This window comes from Lissotriton helveticus, chromosome 1_1 (assembly GCF_964261635.1).
Source record: "Lissotriton helveticus chromosome 1_1, aLisHel1.1, whole genome shotgun sequence".
In the NCBI taxonomy this organism is placed as follows: Eukaryota; Metazoa; Chordata; class Amphibia; order Caudata; family Salamandridae; genus Lissotriton; species Lissotriton helveticus.
In genome coordinates, this window is record NC_136057.1 from 1980771208 (window position 1) to 1980794574 (window position 23367).

The following is a 23367-nucleotide window of genomic DNA, read 5'->3' on the forward strand; positions in this document are numbered from 1 at the left end:
GAAACGTTTGAACAAGAAATCTCAAAATCTTCATAGCAGCAGTGGGATCAAACTGGTCCAAATATCTGACCTTTGGTTCCATGGCAATTTATCTTCTAAAAAAATGACAAAGTCAATTTCTGCATTTGGATTTTGAGCCTGATTATGATGTCAGAGGATCAGACAAGCAATGGCTAGTCAGTGTCGGACTCACCGACATCTGCCCCTGCAATCCACGTGCAGCATTACAATGCGGCAGGTGGAGGGAACGTCCTCTGTGCTTCCGACGGGCATCGGAGGGTTAGTAAATCCTACAATAAGGGCGGTGCCTGCTCAGGCACTGCTGTCGGAATTACAATCTGCCTTTTCCTGAAAAGACAGGTGGAAAGGGACTTTTGGGGCCTCCAGCGCCCCCCCCCCTTCCTCCCTGGCCCTCCCCTATGGAGCATGACAGATGGTGCAGGGATGTTTAAAAAGTGTTTATTTTATGTTGTGGCTTGTGCTGCAGTCCGCAGCACACGTCGCAATAAAAAATATACACATTGCGACTGCCGTGAAGGCGGTCACATCGTAATCAGGGCAGCAGGATGGCCGACTTCTAGTAGGGCAGTCATGCTTCCGCCAAGGTGCCGGTTGGACGAGAGTCCGAACGGCATTGTAATCAGGCCCTTAGTTTAGATTTAGAAATGTGTTTGTTTGAACTTTTCTGACTTTCACACTTCCACCACGCCTAATCTTCTTATTATATTCGACCAGGGATCCATTGTGGTCATTCTCAAAGTGTGCCTACGTTCCAGTCTACAGCTTCCCTAGTCTATCATTGGTGCGTAGTGCTTTTTAGCCCTATTTTCAATTAACTCTTAAAAAAATTAATATTTCTGGCTTCCATTATTAGAGTTTTGTTGTTTTGATCTCACAATATTTTTTTCTTTATGTGAAAACTGATAATGGAATTTTGTTGTCTTTTGTGTGACAATGTCTACAGTGTATGCACTGTTTAAATACTTTACACATGGTTTTAAGTCAAGCCTATCTCATGTGCCATAGCTACCAGAGGATTTGTTTTATACAAATGTTCATATGGCTATTGGGAGAGATAGGCTTAATTTACAGTAGGTTGCCGACTTCAATCCTAAGGAAGTCTTTCTGTACACAAACCCAAATATTTTGATTTTCATCATAACACTATGCTTAGCTTGGCCAATAAATTCCAGAGGATGTCCTGAAAAGCATTGGGTTTTTGTTTGCGGAAAAATTGTATTCAATAGAATTAAGGGCTTTATTAGAAAATACAAATTGAATCACTCCAGGTATTCAGAATTGATGTTGACATATCTGTCATTTCCAATGGAAACCCGGCTTTCACGAATGACTAAAAAAGAACTACACTAGGCAAACAAGGAAGGATCGTTGTAAATTAACGCCTAGCACTATGCTCATCTGTGTTTTTGCACAGAAGGACCTCCTTCAGATTGAAGGTCGACAACCTGATTTTCATGGTACGCTTAGCCAGAGGATGCCCTTATGTTGCATTCCACAACTGTCAGTCCTGGGATTAAAGTAGTTAACATTTTGCAAATACAACAGCTTTGTACAAACTGCCGTTTCATTTGGTGTACAGACATGGAAAGATTTTAAGGTGGAAAAATGTATTCAACTCTTATTATGATTCTATTAATACGATGTATGTGTCTGTGCAAAACGACTGCATGACACACGTGTGCTCTCATTCAATACAATAGCTCGCCTTATTTCTGTATGTGCACAATTTCTTGAGACCCTCTAATTGAATACATTAGAAGGTTTGGTTGATGTGGGTGGTTTCCAGGTTACATCTACTTTGCCAATTGAGTATAACTTTCGTGGATTTAGCAAGCTCTGCACTTTATAGACACCGATCAAAATGTTCTAAAACATAAGCCAGCATCCACCTTTGTGATGGTTACATTTTTTTGCTTCATAAAGTACGAACCTGGCCTCCACTCATATCATCCTTTCAAAATACCTAAACATGCTCCTTTCAAAGGGATTGTTCACACTAGACATTGCAGTGACGGAAGAAAGCCAGGAATCTGGGCTTGAAATTGAAAATGTAGAAATGCTAACTCCCCATGTTCACCTCATCTGCATCTGCTCCCAGCTGTTCACCTCAAGATAATATGTGACACTGCCAACAGGTAGGGAACCATACAGCAAGGAAATCAACATTGCCACCTTCTCTGGCTTTTAAATATTTTTCGACTATAGATATTACACACTATGTCGTGACAGGCTTCTCATAAAGCTGTCAATACCACTGGTTGAAGGATTGAATTGCTATGCTGTTTTTCCACATCAACTGTAAGATACAAATCTTGAGACACTTCACATGTGAATTGATGCCCACTTTTCTTCTGGCCTTTTTTATATTAACCAAGCCACATGTTGAAGCGAATGGATGGGTACAATGTTATGTTATCTTAACAAGCCAATTTGCCAACAGGACCATCTCAGCCCAACAATGTAGCCGCACCATCGCTTAGACCAGGGCACAAGTCCTATAAAAAGAAGTGGGGGGACTGACCAACGTATGCAAGTATGCAAGTGACATGAAGACGTATGACATCACAGCACATGATGTCACGATACATGACATTCCACATGGCATCACAGTAAGTGACCTCACTGGAAGTGACATCACAAGAAGTGGCATCAGATACTAAGATCTCACACATATGTTTATCAGGTGTATCATGAGTAAATTTAAGTGCATTATGATATCTAACAAATGAGATTTGGAGTCGGAGTTGTGCTAAAAAATTGGCGCAATCCTGACGCAAAATCTGGGCCCCAACTAATAATTGTTTTTTTTAAACCTTGCCACAAAGAAATTGGCAACTTGGAAAAGCATGTCACTAGATCTGTTCTGTTTAATTGGTTGCAAAATGTGCATTTTAAAGTACTATATGGGGTTAAGGCATCTGCTGCAGAGGTGGCCAGTAAATCTCAGAGAATAATAATAATAATAATAATAATAATAATAATAATGATAATAATAATAATAATAAATAATGGTGAGATAACTCTGGAGGTTAAAGCATTTGTTGGAGAGATCTATGTTTTGTGTAGTCCCAAATTTTAATCAAAGTAGTAGAGAAGATTAAGTTGTCTCCTGCAAAACATAATCACCCATTGTTCTTGGAGGAGGGGGGCATTTGGGGATTGTTGAACCTCTATTTTGTGGCTACCTTCTTCGTGTTTGTTCTTTATGATATCGCAACACACATGGTGTGCATCTTATACAATGTTGTGAGCATAAATGTACCACATATCTATGCAATAGTGCTCTGATATGTGTATGATATAACATTTGGCAACTGAAAATACAATGAAATTTGTTTTTTTTTAAAGTTGTCTCCTGCAAATCAAAGCACATTATGTAACATGCAGATCACACATTTGTATTTTATGTAGATAGGTAAGTGGATTACTGCTTTGAGCACAGAGATCCTTTTGCTACCTGGAATTCATAAATTGTAATCCTTCTAGTAGACCACAGTGAGCTATGAAGGGCATGTGGCTCCTACACCTTGTAACACTGACTGTCTCATGTTGCACATCTTGCACATTGATTTGCCCACTTACATGATTTCTTTGGAATGGATAATGTGTGTGTTATGTAAAGCGCTCTTACACTCTGCATTGGTATGATTAGTGCTATAAAAGAAATAAACTAGGGCTATTTAAATAATTTGTGTAAATACTGGGACAAAAAACACACTGGACATTCTTACAGTGCATGCACTTATATACAGTCAAAAGTATACATCTCTAAAGTACCAGTGAAGAGATAACAAGATGTGTCCCTTTGTTTCCCCTCCCTTGCATTTACTTTAAAGTGTGAGTTCCAGGCTGCCTCCAGTCAGGCTATTCAAACAAAAGGATGCCTGATGGCCCTTTAACATGGGCCTTTATCTTTGGCTCAGTTGGAGATGAAAAAAGCCCCCTCACCACCTGGACGTTGCTGCTGTGAATGGAAAGCAGACAATGTACAGGCGCTGCTGAACATGTCCTGGTGTCTGAAAATTACACCGGGACAAGTTCAGCATATTTATGTGGGGCCCAACTTCTTGGCAGGGGGGACGGCGTCCACCCTGTGAAAACAGAGGGTGGACGACATGTGCCCGTGTGTACCCCCGACTCGTGCCCTGGCTTAGATGTATCCTGCGTCTAGAAGACGACATTTTTCCCTTGTTCCTCTAAAGCAGGAAATTACCATTGACGCCAGTTTATTACAATCTCCATTGTAATAGTAACCGAACCTTTTCTCTGCTGCAACATGTCCTAGTTTATACCTCACAACAGTAAAGCTTTCCTAAAATGGTGTGCAGGTTATAATTGAGCAACCACACACGATGTGTTCCCAAATCCTTATTTACAAGTCAGACGATAGTTACCTCCTCTGGAACAGCACGGATATTGGTGAATCCTTTTCGGAATACGACAAACACGCGACGTGCCCCACAGCGCAAGGCAGAAGTGGCGCAGTCAAAAGCTGTGTCGCCTGCTCCAAGTACAATCACTGTTCCCTTTATCGACGGCAGCGCAGAGCGGCAGGCACACATCCCTGAATGATAAAAGGGAAAGAACATGCTCAAGTAGGAAAACTGTTTATGCATGACAGCTGGAAAGTTGCTCGGACTTAGAGCAGTGTAAAATTGCATCTTGCCGTTTTCAAGCATGGAGTGTCAGTATTAGATTATTGTGCCTCAGTGAAGGACAATTTTATTCCCAGTCTCAAAATATCCTCTGACATGCAATTTCATAGTCAGTACACTTAGCAGCGATGACTTCAATCTTCCCACCTCTTACAGAGATATACAAAGGGATCCCATATATTTGGTACATTTTGCTGCTTTGTAAATAATAAAAATCATAGTTTGCTCATGAGCATTCCTTTACATTCTATAGTTAGAGAGATATATTCAAGAAGTCAAACAATTCTACTCACATACTTCGGTGCTTATGACTTATTAATCATCGAAAGCAAAAACACAAACTACAACACTAAATAAATACAAAAAAACCTCATTACCGTAACAACTTCGCTGCATATCCAACCTGCAATAAATACAATTTGAAGCTTGAATGGAAGGAGCCTGATTTTTAAGCTAATGAATCCATGATGATCTCATTTAAGTACTAAGACCCTTGTTACAAGTTGCCCAGTATTCTCGATGAGACTGGTAACTGGAGTCACCAGTGAATTTGGGGTTAGAAACTGTGGTGTTTCACCCAGATTATTTTTGCTGCTGAAATTAAAATACATCTCCCTGTTAAATGAGAGAAAACATGCACAAATCTGCACAGATACACTGACTTCAACCCGCACAACGTGTAATTCTTTCCGTTTCCCTACCTCTAGAGCCTCATTACGATGTCGGTCGGACTGCAACCAACTCGACAAGGTTACGGTGCAACTGGCATCTGCCCCTGCAGTCCAGCCGCCGCATTATGATGCGGTGTACGGAGGCAGCAGGCAGAGAGACCAACGGGCCATCACCAGAGCGGTCGGAATGTATTACATAAAATATGGGGTCCATTAGGATGGCGGGCGGACTTAGTCCGCCCGCCATCCCATCGGTAATTGGGACCGCCCGCTATAAGGGCGGGGGTCCCGCGGGGGGTATTAGGATGTGTCCGCCACTGTGGCGGGCGCATCCTGTATTTTTAGCATTGTGGCAGGTGGTGCTCTCAGCACCGTCCGCCACAATGCTAAAAATGCACTTTTACATTTGCATAAACAAAGCGGCAGGCACCGCGCGGTGCCTGCCGCTTTGTTTATGCAAATGCAGGGGGGTACCACAGGTACCCCCTGTGTATACCCCCACCTCTCCTTCACTCTGGGGGCCCGCAGGGGGCCCCCAGAGTGAAGACGGCATGCCTTTCCGTGGCGGCATCGCCGCCACGGAAAGGCATCTCCCTAAGCCCATTGTAATATGGCTGGCTGTGTCTAATAGACACCGCAACCATATTAATCCTTTTCCGCCCCGGCCGCAAGGCGACCGGGGCGGAAAGGCGGCGGATGTTCTTTCCGTCCGCAGAGGTCCCCCCCGCCATACTAATATGGCGGGGGGAATTCGAATGCGATGTCGGGCGGATTGCCCCCACCAGGCTGGCGGTAGCCACCGCCAGCCTGGCGGGGGCAATCCGCCCGACATCCTATGGGCCCCTAAGGGTGCCGCTGCTCAGACACCGCCGTAGGGATTACGATATCCCTTTTGGTATGCCTTTCTATGTCCGTCCAACCGCCATTGGAAGGCAGAAGGTAACGGACTTTGGAGGCCCCTAGCAGGGCCTACGTCCATCTGCTGCCTCCACTATGAGAGGGCGGGGCACCAGTGGTCCACCCTAAACATCCCTCCACCATGTGGCAGGCACCCCATGTTATCTGCCACACGGGGCAGGGATTGATTAAAAAGTGCTTGTTTACTATTGCTGTTTGTGCTGTAACCCGCAGTACTAGACGCTATAGTAATCATACACTCTACGACCACTGTGAAGGCGGTCGCGTTGTAATTCAGAAAGCAGGACCTCCAACTCCTTGTCAGGCGGTCCAATTTCTGACACAATGCCGGTCAGCCGCTTGTCCGACCGGCATCAGAATAGGTTCCCAAGTAACAGGAATTCCAGGAGGCAGTGAAATAACAGGGATTATTCCATGGCACTTGTGAGGAAGACTAAAGACTCAGAAAAATTTATTAAAAAACCTATGCATTCTGTTTAATTCAAACTAGCAGTCTAATGGTCAGTAAACAGATTTTAATTAAGGAAGATTAATTGAGAACGGCACCAAATGTCTTCTCTCACACTGCAGTAAAGAGGATCTATTACCTTATGCCACAGATTGCATTCTTCAAATCTCTTGTTGGTAATTGTCCTTAAAATCCCGTTCAGTTTTTGATTACAAACAGTCCATCAGGAAGTTCGAATTTTATTTGAAAGATTGACTTTCTCTTTCTCAAATATTGAGCAACAGAGCAATTGTGAATAGTACATTCTGAGTGTGACTTGGGTGTATATTATGGCTTCCAGAATTTCAAGTTGTTGTTTTATTGAATTGCATACACTCTCTTGATTGGATTTTACTATTTACCTCATAGTTACTTGTATACCAGAGGTGATATTAAAGTGCTGATCCTGTCAGTGGTGTAAAGAAAAATGATGCCCCTCCGCTCCAAAATGTGAAGGGAGGCCCCCCGAGTCTTCTATATACCACAGATATTCAATGGCATTGGGGCCAAATGGGGACCCTCCCACCCCAAAAGGATTGGGGGCCCACCTGCACAGCAGGGGCAGTTGTGGCCTACATTACATCACCGGTTCTTGTTACGAAAGTTTTTTTGTTATACATGGTTTTGTTACTAGAACTATGCTGTAATATATCTAATTTCAATATTCATGCCGCCCATTTTGGCTAGGCTCTGACCACTAGACTAACCTTCTACAGAAGGACAATGAGACTTTTCACAACCTGACAAATTTCCATCGAAGTACGAGTAACTAGTGACTTAAATAAAATGGAACACTTGCAGCCCCTCTGGGTTTTACACCAATATATCCCTCTCCCAAATGAATGTTCCCAGTTCCCAATACGTCCATTCCAGTTTCTCAATAATCAAACCCTCTCTTTTACGCCTGCGAAATTGAGATGATACATTTACATTTCAGGGAAGGCATTAAGGGCCAGATGTTACCCATTCTGTGTCTATGGAAAAATGTGTTCGTCCATATGTCCCTAGAAGTCTGCAGACGCTTTTAACCAACAAGCACACATGACAAAGTTATGACTCCACCATAATCTTGTTTACAGATGATCTTAAGATGCTCACGACAGGTATATTCTGCCCTGAGATCAAGATCAATTTTGAAGGAGCAAGTAAGCAGGACTAAAGGTAAATGCAGACTATGAGGGCTGTCGAAATCCATAGCGGTGAAATGTCTCCTGCTACATGGTTGTATGAAGAGCACTTTCATGAGCAAAAGAGGAGTCAAGCAGTTGACAACCTACTCTCTACTGGGTTCTCACAGTTATTCCTATGCCTGAAAATTCAGGCAATTTGCCCTTTGCGAAGACCCCTGCTATATTGCTACACTATGGTTGCAGGTTGGAGACATGATGGTATGATGGTGTCACACTGGCATAATGCTGACACCGGAGTAAAGGTAGTAATTCCTGGCATTTTGAGAGCAGGTAGGGAAACCTGTTGCCCGGCATGAATGTACACAATATTGAATACATTGAAGTTCAACAGGGCCAAACCAATGCCAGTAAAGGTATGTAACTTGTAGTCTAATGTACATGCTTAGTGCAATATCTCCCCAATGCACAGGATAGAGAGTGTCGGACTGGCCTACTGGGCAATCAGGCAATGTCCGGTGGGCTGGTCTAACTGGTCAGTGTGTGGCCATTTTTTGAGCTGTTTGTGAGCCAGTTTTATGGTCTGGCAGGTTGGATTTTACTCTTGATTACGCTAATATTGCCGTTTTGAAATTGTGGAACGCTTTTTTTTGTAGCTAATTGATTCACTAATAGGCTGAGCAAGGGAACTTTCCACGACTGATGGGCAGAGTACGCCGGGATTAACAGCCGGGTCGGGACTGCGAGGACCAGCGGGCCTTGCGTGCCATCATTGGCCACAGCTGGGTCCTCTTCCCGCCCCCTCCTCCCTGACTGCATATTACGCCTCGCGGCCCCCGCTCCGCGGGAGCCGCTCGTAGGCGTGGACACTTGGCTGATTGATTTCTCCTTTCCTTTGGTTCACGGAGCACCGGAGGCTGAGCAAGGGAACTTTCCACGACTGATGGGCAGAGTACGCCGGGATTAACAGCCGGGTCGGGACTGCGAGGACCAGCGGGCCTTGCGTGCCATCATTGGCCACAGCTGGGTCCTCTTCCCGCCCCCTCCTCCCTGACTGCATATTACGGCTGGCGGCCCCCGCTCCGCGGGGGCCGCTCGTAGGCGTGGACACTTGGCTGATTAATTTCTCCTTTCCTTTGATTCACAGAGCACCGGAGGCTGAGCAAGGGAACTTTCCACGACTGATGGGCAGAGTACGCCGGGATTAACAGCCGGGTCGGGACTGCGAGGACCAGCGGGCCTTGCGTGCCATCATTGGCCACCGCTGGGTCCTCTTCCCGCCCCCTCCTCCCTGACTGCATATTACGCCTCGCGGCCCCCGCTCCGCGGGAGCCGCTCGTAGGCGTGGACACTTGGCTGATTGATTTCTCCTTTCCTTTGGTTCACGGAGCACCGGAGGCTGAGCAAGGGAACTTTCCACGACTGATGGGCAGAGTACGCTGGGATTAACAGACGGGTCGGGACCGCGAGGACCAGCGGGCCTTGCGTGCCATCATTGGCCACAGCTGGGTCCTCTTCCCGCCCCTCTCCTCCTACCTACTTTAACAACATCCATACACGCGCACGCGGGACGCGCGCGGGACGTGCCCGGGCGAAGCCTGGGCCAAGGGCGGGCCCGTTGTAGCCCGTTAGAGACCGCGCAGGACCGGACCGGGCCATCCCTCTGGGCCCTGTCTATTTCACTCTGACCGAGGGATTCATCTTTGATCCAGATACAAGGACTGGTGTGCCTACAAATCATGGCGGGTCGAGAGACAAGGAGTAAGACTACTGCCTCAACTTCTCTGATCGCAGGTACATTGGACAATTTTTTATTGAGAGCGAACTCTGTTCTTTCAAAAGAGATTGCGGTGGTTGAGAGCCGCCTGTCACAAGGCATTGATAGTCTGAGGAGGTCTTCACTAGGCCTAATAGCTAGTGCTAAAACGCCTGACAGGGGGGGGGCCTCTCCCACTCCCCTATTGGACAGTATTGAACAAACTATTGCGTCTGTCGTACATGATCTTGGAAATAGCCCAGGAGCGGTCGGGGCTCCTTTACCAATCACCCCTGTAGTCATAATTGCACCACCACCTGTGGCTCTTACCAACATGGGGACATCAGAGGGTGGGATGTTATCCACAAATAGTCATACAAGGGGAGCTAGGAAAGGGGCGGTCCCTAAGAGGAAACGCGGCTCTCTGGTGAGGGGCGGGAAAAGGCTAAACTTGATAAGGGTACTGAATCAAACCACACGATGACCTCATTCGGCAGTAGGGAAGTCCACCCTCTAACCACCGCTGACACTAATGTATTCCCTCAGGATTTGGTGCCAACCCAGCCGACCGCATTCATATTTGGGGACAATGCGCAGGCAGGGACAGACAAGCTGACCCCAGCAGGCACTGTGCTCTACTTTGGAATCTTTGCTTAACCCACTAGTGGCCAGATTAAATTCCATAGAGAATAGGCTCCTAACTATTGAACAGGCCACCGGGGAGATTATGAACCATCTTAAGCAAGCTCCAACTGCACAGCTGGGTCATGTTGGTGGAGGGGGAGACCTAGCTCCAGCCCCTGTGCCTGCTCCTAACTCAAACGTGGCCCCAGTAGCAAATCCTGTGACAACACAGGCACCTCCGGGCGCACCCGGAGCTAACATTTCTAGTTTTATAGGCCCAGGTAGCGCAGAGGTTGAGCGTCCCAAACTAGATGGTGGCCGTGCTAGGTGGACCAAGGCAATTAACCTGCCCCAGGAGGCAGCCCCCCTGGTAGTCATATTAACTGGTGTTCCCGAGCTTAGCGGCACTACCCCTGAATCATTTTCCTCCTTAAAAAATAAGGCTGCCTGTTGGTTGAACTCTCACAGACCGGTCCCACCACAACAGGTAGCTGAAATTGTTATGGTTAGAAGGATCTCTTGGGTGGGCCCCCTAAACAAACACATACAGGGGGACTGTGTTTTGGTTAATTTTAGACATCCAGGCATTGTTTCACATATCTGCAATTGGGTGGGCGACACAGCTGGTACCACAATCCAGGCCCACCCACTGTCCTTCTTTTACCCACCACCAAGCAATCCAGCTCCAAGTTGGGGGGAAGAGGGCTGGACTAGGGTGGGAGCTAGGAGCTTTACTGGAGGGCATAGGTTCAATCAGTTCCCCACACCCATGTACCCTAACTATCTTCATGCCAACAGGTTTAATTCTCTAGACCTGGTGGATTGACTTAGTTTGGGAACAAATCTGGATAGACAAGTTTGCCAAGTAAACCAACAAAATCCCCAGTTCACCAGGGAAGACAGAGGCAGGAATGGGCTGAATAGCGCTCAAGGGGAATTGCAGGGGGAACAGGGTGGGACGGCTTCTATACCCTCAGAAAGGTGGGATGTCACGAAGAACCAGATGCTTTGGTCAAACGGGGAGAAGGACCCCATTATGTCTTCTGCTGAGGTTATGGCTGGGAAATCATCCTTAAAAATTATATCATGGAATATTGCAGGGCTCCATAGCAAACTGGCTTGCCCCGAGTGGGGCACTTTTATTGACTCGAGTGATATCTGCTTCTTTCAGGAAACCTGGGCAAGACAAGAGCAATTCAGGAGAAGTTTTGTTTCCTTCTCCATAGCCGCAAAATGGGGGGGAAGGGGAAGGCCCTCGGGAGGATTGACAATTTGGGTGAAAACTCATCTGGGGTGCAGAGCCAGGACTCTGGAGACAACAACGGAGGATGTGCAAAGCATCCTTCTAACCTGGCCACACGCCTCCAAACTAGTCCTGGTGAATGTATATTCCAGACCTGTTAGTCCCACATCAGAGTCTAGAACCATCGAGGAACTCTCTATGTTCCTATCCAGGATCCCCCAGGGGACCACTCTGGTTATAGGGGGCGATTTTAATTCCCACTTCGAGCCACTGAGAGATCTTATGGATGGTGTTATATCTGAAGAGGACAATTACTGGAAGATCCCACTGGTGGTGGGTCCCCCGCCTAAGTCGTGGGCACCATTGGCAGTTCAAATCCTAGCCTTAACGCTCAACCATTCAATTAGGGCATGCAATGGTCGTGCTGGTACGGACATACCAGCACAACACACTTTCAATAAACCTGGCCAAGTGGCCCGATTGGATTACATATTTGTTGAAGCCTGCGCATGGCACAAAGTCATCGATTTTAAGGTGGTACCCAGAGCCGAAAGCGACCACAACCCCCTGATTCTAGAATTCCTTTGCCCCGGTCGTTCTAAGAATGGCCAAAAGGGAAGGAGAGAATCTGATAAACGAGCACTTCTTTCCAGCAACAGACGTAGAATCAGATGGGACAGGGCAGTCACTCGCCCGAGTTAGTGGCTAATATATATTTAGAAGTTGCCTCGGCACTGGAATCTGTGATTACCCTGACTCTGGAGCCCCTTTCTGGTTGTGCATTTGTAAATCTCGGTGTTGTTCACCAGACTTTGCTTAAAAGCGTAGCCGAGATTTTGAACCCTGCTGGAAATGGGAAAAGGCCAGATAAAAAACATACCTGGTTTAATCCAGCGTGCAGAAGGGCGAAATTGGAGCTCATCAAAGCTCTGAAATTAAATCCCAATAGTGCTTTTTTCAAAGAAAAAATGGCTGCCTATAGGAATCTAATCCGCAACGCCAAAGCAGAATGGGAGGCGGACCACTGGGCCAACCTAACATCGAGTCTCGCTGGAAGGAATGGCCGGCAATTTTGGCAAATTGTTAACACCGGGTCAATAGAACAAGTTGAGGCTGTGGCCCCTAATGTAGCCGCCGAGGTATGGGAAGAGCACTTTCGAGTTCTTTACCGGGCGGACGACCACGTGGGGGTATCAAACCCTCCCAACCCAGCTCCTAATACTTGGAGTCAATTACCTGAGTATGAGTTCACTGTGGTGGAGGTAGAGTCTGCTATCCTCGGCCTTCCCTCAAGCAAAGCTCCGGGCCTGGACAAGATACCAGGCGACCTCCTATAGCACGCACCGGCAGTATGGGCTCCCTATCTGACGGCCATTTTTAATGCGATTTGGGGGTGCATGGAGGTCCTGAGTACTTGGCTGGGGGCAGAGATTGTCCCTATCTTCAAGAAGGGCTCACCTCTGCTCCCAGTCAACTACAGGCCGATCAGCCTAATCGACGTGCCCCAAAAACTTTTTGCACGCTTGATTTTAAACCGTCTTCTAGAATGGATCGAGGAGCACTCCATCCTAAACCCTTTTCAGGCTGGGTTTAGGAAAAAGGTTTCCACTACGGACCAGATCTCACGTTTACGCATGCTCCATTGGAAAACCGTTAAGATCCGAGGCGGGTCACTGTACACCATCTTCGTAGATCTTCGCACTGCGTTTGATCTGGTCCCGCGCCAGAAGCTGTGGGCCGTACTTCGGGAGCTTGGAACTCCCCCCCCAATTCTGAACATGCTAATACGACTTCACGATCAGAATTTTGCACAGGTCCGGTGCGGTAACTCGGGTTCTCTGTCGGCACGATTCCCTGTTGGCAGGGGGGTAAGGCAGGGTTGTGTCTTGGCACCAACCCTGTTCTGCCTCTACGTCAACGGGGTAATCACACACCTGGACGCGGTTCAGGACAGTGATGCCCCTAAGCTTGCAGGGTGTAGGATCGCGGCAATCATGTTCGCGGATTTATTTATTTATTTATTTATTTATTTATTTATTTGATGACACGTTACTTCTTTCTAAAACCCCTATGGGTATTCAACGTGTCCTGGACGGGTGTGTTTCCTTCTGCAAAGAGCGGGGCTTGGAAATCAATACACTAAAAACTAAATATATGATTTTTAATCCCCCAACAACATCACGTCCAAACCCTATGATAGACGGTGTTAGACTAGACAGGGTTCAAACTTTTGACTACCTTAGCCTTACTCTTAATGAATCTTTTACTTGGGCCCAACATGAGCTGAAATTGCATCTCAAGATGACACAGATTGGGGGGGGCATACTGAAACTTTTAAGTAAGTCATCATATAAACCGATCGGCCCCCCACTAGAAATTTATAAACTGTGGGCGCGTGGGGTAGTATCCTACGGGGCCGAGCTGTGGGGTCATAAAACTAGCCCAGCTCTCAATGTTGCGGAGAATAGATTTCTAAGGCAATTGACAGCTCTGCCCGCGAGTATTCCATTGGTGCCGCTAAGACTGGACCTTGGTATCAGACCTATTGAGGAGGAACTTGCCCTCAGACCCCTAACCTTCTGGAGGAGAGTCTGGGTAACTCCTGAGTTATCTGAATATAGGCAAGAACTAATTGAGGTACTGGGTCTGCCTAATGCGGGTAGGCTTCCTTGGCTGAAATACGTAAGGTTGGAACTTGAGAAACTTGGACTTGCGCTATTGTTGACTGACCCGGAGCATTCTTGTGCCGGCATTTCACGAAACCAACTGGTACAGCTCTTCCGGGAAAACCGCATGGCCCAGTTATCATCCAGAAAAGGGGGTGGTGATTATTTTGGCCACCACGAGTGTGGAAGGGTATGCTCAGACTTGAGTCCCTTGCTCATTGCACCATCAGGATTCAAGCAAGCCGGGCCGAAGACGGCTGTAATGCCAGAAACCGGTCCCCGGAAGCTTGTTTCCTTTCCAGTGAAGAATTGGCTTGGTAGTTTGGTCTGCCCTGTTCCCATGATGCACTGGGCCAGGGACAGACTAATTTGCATATAGCCAGGTTCTGAACTGGGATGGTGCAGTGAGCTAAAAAACGGTGATGGATCAAGCCCTGATCTGTTGACTGGGTAGGAGTGTTCTGATTAACTCAGATACTCTGTCCATCACCACCCCCTTTTTGTAACCAGTTATCATCCAGCACCAAATTGGGCACTCTTACAGCCAGCTTTCTCTCAATTAAGGATTCATATTCTCTGGAGCGAGTGATAGATGACATCAGCCCGGTTGCCTCGAGGAAGCTTTTTCTCCAATCGTGGCATGGATCGCTACCAATCAGATCTTTTACGTCTGACTGGTCTGCACTATTGCCAAAGAACTGTCCAGGGTGTACTGAATCCTTAGAGAACGAGGTTCATGTCATCTTTTTTTGCCCTGCCTATTCAAACCCGCGACGGAATTGGATTATTCCAATCTGCAAAAATCTGGGCCTAAGCCATTGCCAACAGGCGTACAGAATTCTAGAGACAGACCTTTCTCCGGCTGTGGTTTTCGCTGTCTCAAAATTCCTAGCAGCAATGTGGAACATCAGAAGGGCATTTGTGATTAATCTACAAAGCAGATCACACCAGTCACACAACTGAATCCTATGGGGCTTGGAATTAGAACTACTAGGGTATAAGGGACAATTGCTAAATATAGGAAATTTACATTTGATTAAATGGTATTTTTATGCTTGTTTTAACAAATTTTATTGCATTTGCATTTGATTAAATTGTATTTTTATGCTTGTTTTAACAAATTTTATTGCATTATTCAAACTGTTTTATGTATTGCTCTTTTATGACAACTTCTGTCGAAATAAAGATTTTCAAAGATTCACTAATATGGGAGACTTTTTGTTTTGGTGCCGAGGCCTATTTACTGTCCCAGTCCAACCCTGTGGACAGAAACACGTCTTTGCCAGCGTCTATGAGGGTTGACCAAGGTGAAACCTATCGCAATTGTTAACATTTGTTACCGTTGGTATTAACTTTTATATCAAGCCTGGTTATTACCAGTTGACCATGCCCTTCCTTTCAGCAAATTCTTCCTTACTTAAAATGTGTCACGCTCTTTAGTAGACACATTGCCCGTCATAATCCACGCAAACAATAGCCCCCAATCAGCCCTTTTACAAGCTTTCAGTTCAAAAACTCGAGATCAAGCCGCAAGCCTGAAGATACTTTCGCACAAAAGGACGTATTCCTTTCCGCGAACCGGCGAGCAAGAATGATAACTGGTTGCACATATTTTAAAAGTTTACACAAGCAAAAAGATTCCACTTTTGCATTATTGGGGCCGTTTACTGTAGTGGGTTAGATTTATTTCCGAAAATCTGAAACAGTTTTAAATTATTTAGTGTTTTGTGCAATTTCCACTACAAAGATGTTTTATATGTCTGAGGCAATGTTCCGTCGAATAATACAAGCAGCACAGGGGCAGAAGCGATATAAATAAATCAAATCTGACTCCCAGTCCTTATGCTGGTTTATGTACAGCGATGGTCAAAGTGACTTTTATTATGCCATTTGGAAAGCCTATGAATAGAAAGACTGCGTTCTTACACTTCGTCCTGCGGTCATTTGTGCCAACTATACCTTTGCAATATCCTAACCGCTAGAACTCCAAATCAACTTATTTTACCACTTTTTCTTTTTGGTTACTGTAGGTATGATGAAATCCTATATTTTGCAGCACCTATGTGTTACCAATTGACGCAGCTAATCTTGACTGACTATTTGAATCTCTTGTTTGGAACCGTGCTAAATTCCAAGCCCATGCATAATATTACACGTCTGTGTGATTTCATTGCGCACAATCCATCCATCCATCCATCCATCCATCCATCCATCCATCCATCCATCCATCCATCCATCCATCCACCCACCCACCCACCTATTCCTTCCATCCATCCATCCATCCATCCATCCATCCACCCCCCCACCCACCCACCCACCCATATATCTATCTATCTATCTATCTATCTATCTATCTATCTATCTATCTATCTATCTATCTATCTATCTATCTATCTATCTATCTATCTATCTATCTATCTATCTATCTATCTATCTATCTATCTATCTATCAATCTATCTATTTATCTATCTGTCTGTCTGTCATGTTGATTTGCTTACGTTTACAGTTATATATTGGTCCTCTAACACCAACATCCTTTCATATACACTAACCACTGGAGGGATTTGGAAAGGTGGGTGAAAGACTGGACTAATTAAGCTTGAAATGAAATGAAATGAAATGAAGAAAATTTATAATGCGCAAAAGACAATAACCCGCAGGTATCAAGGCGCCTAATAATACAATCAAAATTTGAAACAAACGTCCTTACATATAGGCTTGTTGAAAGAGGCGAGTTTTTAGGGCCGTGCGGAATTTCTGTAAAGATGGAAGAGATCTCAAGTCAAGAGGGAGATCGTTCCACTATTTGGGGGCTAGCGTGGAGAAAGCCCTGCCACCCCATTTAGCTCTTCGTACACGGGGGGTTTTAAGCAGCGATTTCCCACAGGAACGCTTAACAGAAAGTAATCTGGCCTACACTCATTTTTCTGATAATGAACTTTAGCAATTGAACATGGAAAGTATATTGATACAGGATTATTGTTACAGAGCACAGGACTGGCTTCTGCCATTGTAAGAATTTACACAATTTCAAATCCTTTTCTAATGGGGGCTAGAGTTATAGTAAAGTGACTCTATTCAGCTGTTGACACCCCATTGGCGTTTGAAGGATCAAATTCAGGAGAGAAAGCGCAACATAAGTTTACATAAAACTAAAGTGGCATCTCTTTTAATGACACTGTACTCATGAATGCATCCATATGCAAAAATGCTCTTCAAGTACATGGAAGAATGCGAAGAAAAGGTGCATTTTAGGGACATTGAAACAACTAAGATTTCTTTCTGCCAGATGACCTCCAGAAGCTGATTGCAAGCTAAACCGAAAATCGAGGTCTCATGCCTAAATGCTCTAGAATCAATCTAAAAAACATGCATTTTCAATACAGCAAAATAAAGCATAATTCCTGTAGTTTGTAATTAATTCTGCTCGACACTGATAGCAAGTGTAATTTTCAATGCACAGAGGATATGTTAGCTCTGTGTAGACATCTCACTACAGAAGTAGTAGTTGAGTTCTCTCTGATCTGCAGTCTTTATTTCATTATGTCTGAAGTACCTCCCTGCCAATAGTGATCTAATATTCTTCTGTTAGATATGGTGTTAGAAAATGTCGTTTTTGTACGGTCACCCCCTTTTTTGCTGAGCTGATGCTGGTGGTTTGTTTACTCTGCACACTGGGGCACTATACCAGTATATGTGATCAGACCCCCCAAACATGTTGAAATTGGCTATACTCCTAATTGAAATGTCCTGGTGGTGAAAAACCTCCAAAGTAATTTTTAGGTCGAGCTTTCGAGACCTCTTGTATAAACTTTTGTGTATACTTAATATATACTTATATGCGTATGTACTTTGTGGGCTCTGGAGATCAGCCCTAGGACTTGTCTGCTTCCACCTAGGGAATTTTTTTTCTGTTCAACTGCCTCTATTTAACTGTCTTGATATAAAACGACCAGCAGAGGTAAGTAAAATACCAGGATTACTTTAGCATTCAATAGATTCCAGTCCATAGAAATTGTCTTCCACAAGCACCCGTAGACAATATTTTTTTCAAATCTAGTATTTTCAGTGATATGACCACCGAAGGCCCTGATTTTCTATTAAAAACAGAGCTTTGGACTATGCCATTTCCAGCTGAAAGGCAATATTTCTCTCCTTGTGTTCCCATACCTGGCGTGTCACACAGTTTGGTACCTACTTTCCCTCCACGTTAAAGAACAGTAGATGTTTCAGCACCCAGGCTAGCTAAATACATATAAGGTCCCAAAGGTGAGACTGATTGCATTGCAAATGTTTGTTTACTGTGGCAAGGCTGGCTCTTCCATTGGAAAGTACTGGGTTACACCTCACCATGTTATAATGCTTAACTGCAGTTTGGAAGTAGCTATAAAAATGATTCAAGGGCTCATTTTAATAGTAATATAAAATCCAACATTATGGTCAGGTTGGATTTAATATTACTATTTTGTAAATGACACATTCAGAAAATTGTAATGTTCCTGCCTGAACCAAATGCACTTTTCTGTCAGTGTTCTCTCTCACCCAGCAGATGAACTGCTCCTTGATTAAATGTTAAGAGGCTCCAAGAGTAGGGGCAAGGGGAGACGGATGCCCCTTAACCTAACAGGATGGCCATATGGGTTGTGTCCAGTAACTAAATTAACTCCAAAGGATGCATACACTGTCAATGTCAGGTATAGCTCACACCTGAGCCTGCAAACTGTATGCCCCAAAAACCAGCAATATATGAGGAAACAGCGGTTCCTGTGGACTATTGTAACTCATTTAAGCAATACGTAAACACTATCGCAATACAAAGTTTGGAATAATGTCAGAGGGCAAGAGACCATCAACACAGTAGGTTCAGTGTAACATATTTTATGAGTATTTAAGAGAAACAAAAATTACAATATTTTCAATTTACAAGAGCAATTATTTGTGCATTGTGTCCCCAAGTGAAAATGGAACCTAAATGTGGGTTACAAAGTGAATATTTATATACATGGTTTCCATAAATCATAAGAGACGACCATTCATGTAAAATTTCTCAACAGCATAAGTATATAATAATACACGCTGGGTAATGGTTCATTCTTTCTGCTTGTCGATGGCGTTTCAACCCTTCTATCAATGTGGGGTCTCCTCAGGACTAGTGATGCAGGGACATCTGAAATGCTATAAGTGCAGCCTTATGAAAGTGATGTGCCACAAGTGAAAGGTGAAAAAAGGGTATCACTCACATGAGGACCCAAACGGGTTCTCACTGTGAGGCAAGGCTGGCATTTAAGGGTATAATTTGGCCTACAGGCTCTTCCATCCACGCTCCAGAGCCGTAGCGGTGTTAATTCCCTGATGTGTGCTGGGTACAGTGGCAAGGCACTGTGTATATCCGGAACACTGCTGGACCTGTGAAAGACACATGGAGGGCTGCTCCTGCTGTTGTGACCTGTGAGAAGTACCATGAGTGGTGGACCTTATTTCATTTGAACACAGGGCCAAGAAGTGGACTCCAACGTTCAGTAGGTTGACCTCCTGGTAAGAGACAGTGCCACAAAAGTTGCAAGAAGCCCACTTCCCTAAAGAGCCGAGCTGACCAGATCTGCCCTGGATGCTGTTGATGGTTCTGTTGGACTAAGTCTTGACCTCCAAGTCCTGAGGTCCTAGAACCCTTGGTTGGTGTTAGAGTATACGCCTCCTGCCCAAACTGCAAAAGCTACCAACTTTTCCTCTGAAGAACTGGCACAAGAATGGAACTACTGTCATATTGCTGGTCGGATCCAACTTGCTGGTTTATCCCGTTGAAGGAGACTTGTCTGCCAGAAAAGTTTCTATGGCTCAAACAGAGGGTTTCATCAAGAGTGACACTCAGTTGAAGGGGATCGACATCTAGACTTTCCTGGGCATGGACGCCAGACCTCTCACACTCAGAGCATTACTGCCATCATCGACGACTTGCAGCTTGCCCTGCTGATGACTCAACAGCAGTCACCTTTTTTCCAGAAACATTTCTTCAAGTGAGAATGTAACTGTTAGACCTGTCAGCCTTTGGGTGGTCTTCCCTCAAACCTTTTTGCACGACTCCTTCATTTTCGCTGAGCTTGTGCTTGTTGACATTAGGACTCGGTGCACTTTCCCACAGCTAACCACTGCTAAAGTGTGTGTCCTCACTATTTAAAACATGGTAACATTGGCTTACCTTTATAAGTCCCTAGTAAAGTAGTAACACCTATACCTAGGGCCTGTAAATTAAATGTTATTAGTGTGCCTACAGCAGTAATTGTGTCCTTCCACTTAAGTAGCCAGCCACACATTCATCAGGGCACCATTGCAGCATGTGTGTGCAGTTTTAAAATGCCATTTGGACCTGACAAAATAAAATGTTAGCCTGGCCTGAACCTCCCTTTTTAATACATGTAAGGCTCACTTGGGCAGGCCTTTAACAGCATATAGGGCAGGGTGCATTGCATTTTGAAAATTGGAAATGAACTTTTAACCTTTTCATGTCCTGGTAGTCAAAAACTCCTAAATTAGTTTTTCACTACTAAAAAGCCTACCTCTCCCATAAGATAACACTGGGTTATCTTACTACATTAAAACATGTTAACTTTTAATTGGAAGCAGGTACGAAGGTCGAGTTTAGTGTCTAAAGAATTTATAATTTAGAACCATCTTTAATGGTAAAGTTAGATTTAAAGTCACAATTCTGAAAAAAACACTTTTCAAAACTTGTCATTTTCTTGTCCTAACCATTTGGTGCCTGCTGCCTGTTTCCTTGGTCACATGTTGAGGAATAGCTAGCAGCTGACCTTTTTGTATTTCTCCCAGGTAATGAGACAAAAGGGGACTAGGTGTTGGCAGGATGGGCCATCTATGACTTGATGAGGGAGAGGAGTTGCCATCTACAACACATCGTAAAGGCTCTTCACTAGCACACTCACAAAGGGTTTGGCAATAGTCTTTTGTGCCCCATGACAAGCTGGAGCCAGGGCAGGAAGGCAGGACATTCCAAATATCTCTGGGGGGTGGAACACTCCAGAGCAATCTAAAAATCTCTGGGGGGTGGCTCCATTTATCAATATTGGATCCTCAGGTTTAACTCTTCAGTACACCTCCAGATCTGTAGAAGAATCAAAAGGACTGCTCTGCTGCCCTGCTTCAAGAAGACTGCTACTCTGCTGCCATGTGTGAAAAGCACTAGACCTGCATCTTGAACTCAGGACCACCAGAGTGACTCAAAGGGCTAATTGGCTGACCTCTTGATCAGATTGTCAGGGACAGAAAAGCTCCAAACACCTTGAACCCAATACATGTACCCTGCCAGCTATTTCCTGCCCCCAAATTGGTGCCACACTAGTCCTGAACCTTTTAAAGTGGGTCTGAAGGTGCTCTGCCAGCCCAGCTGTAATCTCTTGGGCACAACCAATTCAGCGTGACTCATCTTCTTGCATCCTTACATCGGAAACACTACTGGGTGATGCATCCGCCTGAACTACCACTACTCCATGCATTCCTCACACAGGACGCTGAATTATAAGCCTCCATCGACGCCATCCCCGGCACTGATGCAGAACCTTGCCTCACAAGACTTGTTGATGACTCCATCAGAACTGCTGATGCTTGTTGCATACTCAATGCAGTCCCTTGCAATGCCACCTGCAGCTCATCGGAACTGATCCTGTTTATCGGAAACTGCCCCTGCGTGACAGATCATCAAAGCATGGATCTCACAATGCTCCGCTACCAAGATGCAAGGTACTTTGTTCAGCAGTCCTAACAGGGACTCAGCCCTGTGATCCATCACATTTGGCCTGAACTTATGACTTTGTCCCGGTTCAACTTAACCAGATAACCACTGTTGATGCTATGTGCTTTTAGGCATGATTTTCACTTACTGTTTAAAATTGCATACCTCTGGTTCTACTGATTGGAGTTTTATTGCTTTGGTCTCAAATAATGTATCACATTTTGCTCTATTTTTCTAAAATGGTAAGGGATTTTTCTTGTGTTGGGTTTTCAATTTATTTCTATTTGAAGTGCTGCATAAATACTTTAAACATTTTCTTTAATTTAAGCCAGGTTGCTTTTGTGCCAAGCTACCAGAGGGTTGAGTACAGGATAATTTGGGGTTGCTTATGACTTCACCATTACAGGAACTGTGGTTTCTGTTGAGAAAGCTTTTAACATCCCCACTTCCCCCCAACCAGTAGCCCAATTTCCTACATTGGTTTTGAGTTGGGAGGATTTGGACTTGTGTGTGCAGTGCTATACAGTGATTTTGTGTTCCACTAAATATCCCAGATAAAAAGTGTTTTTTAATTCACTCTCATTTAACGTAACTGACTGACTGTGACCATGCCTGCAGAAATGGAATTCAAGATCATCAACCTGGAGAGCTACACTGTGGGTGAGCTCATGGAGTTCTGTAAGGAAAGGGAACTGCTAACCAAAAAGGGCACCAAAAAGTTGGAGATACAGAAAGTTCTGAGAGTCTTGGCAGGGGCTTACCAATTACTGACAGCAAAAGATGACCAAGATGAGGAAGATGCTATGGAGGGGAAAGGAGAGGGACTGGGTGCACGTCCTGAGATGCAACACTCAAGGGAGGAGGATAGCTTATCTCCTGAATTGGAACACACTGCCAGAGTGGAGAGCAGTGTGTCTTCACAAGGCCTGTCCACAGAGGAGTTGGCAGGTAGGAAAGCATAGAGAGTTTCAGTTAAAAATGGCAAAATTAAAAATGGAAAAAGAGCTAGGTCTGGAGGGAAAGAAACTGACCATGGATGAGAAGAGAATGGCCTTTGAGTGTAGTCTCATAAAGCTGGAACTCAGAGCCAAGCGGGAAGATTCCAGCAGTTATGGTGGCAGCATACCCATAGTGTTTGGATGGGACAAGAAGGTTCACTTACCCAAAGATCTGATTCCCAGCTTTGTGGTAGGGGATTACATTGACAAACATGTTTCTGCCTATGAAGTGGCTTTGAATATGCTCAGAATCTCAGAAGAGTTTTGAGAGGCATCACTCTGGAAGAACATGCCCACAGTAGGGAGAAATACTTTGGGGACCTCTTCCTGACACTGGAGGTAGATAATGGGTGAAGTGCACTCCAATGAAAACTATCTTTTTCACCAAGTTTGGACTCAGCCCAGTGAAGTATCGCATTCAACTAAGGGATAGCCAAGAACAAATCTTGGGTGCAT

General features: G+C 44.9%; 1 protein-coding gene across 2 annotated transcripts in view; it reads right to left on the reverse strand.

The window, feature by feature from the left end:
- The window catches only part of DPYD (dihydropyrimidine dehydrogenase), a 3662673-nt gene that overhangs the window by 1662741 nt on the left and 1976565 nt on the right, over positions 1–23367 (reverse strand). For both annotated transcript variants that reach the window (XR_013594885.1, XM_078644210.1), the window contains exon 10: positions 4416–4585. Coding sequence is in view for 1 of the 2 variants with exons in the window: in XM_078644210.1 (XP_078500336.1) it covers positions 4416–4585 (170 nt within the window). In the remaining variant the exon portion in view is untranslated. The remainder of the gene's footprint in view (positions 1–4415; positions 4586–23367) is intronic.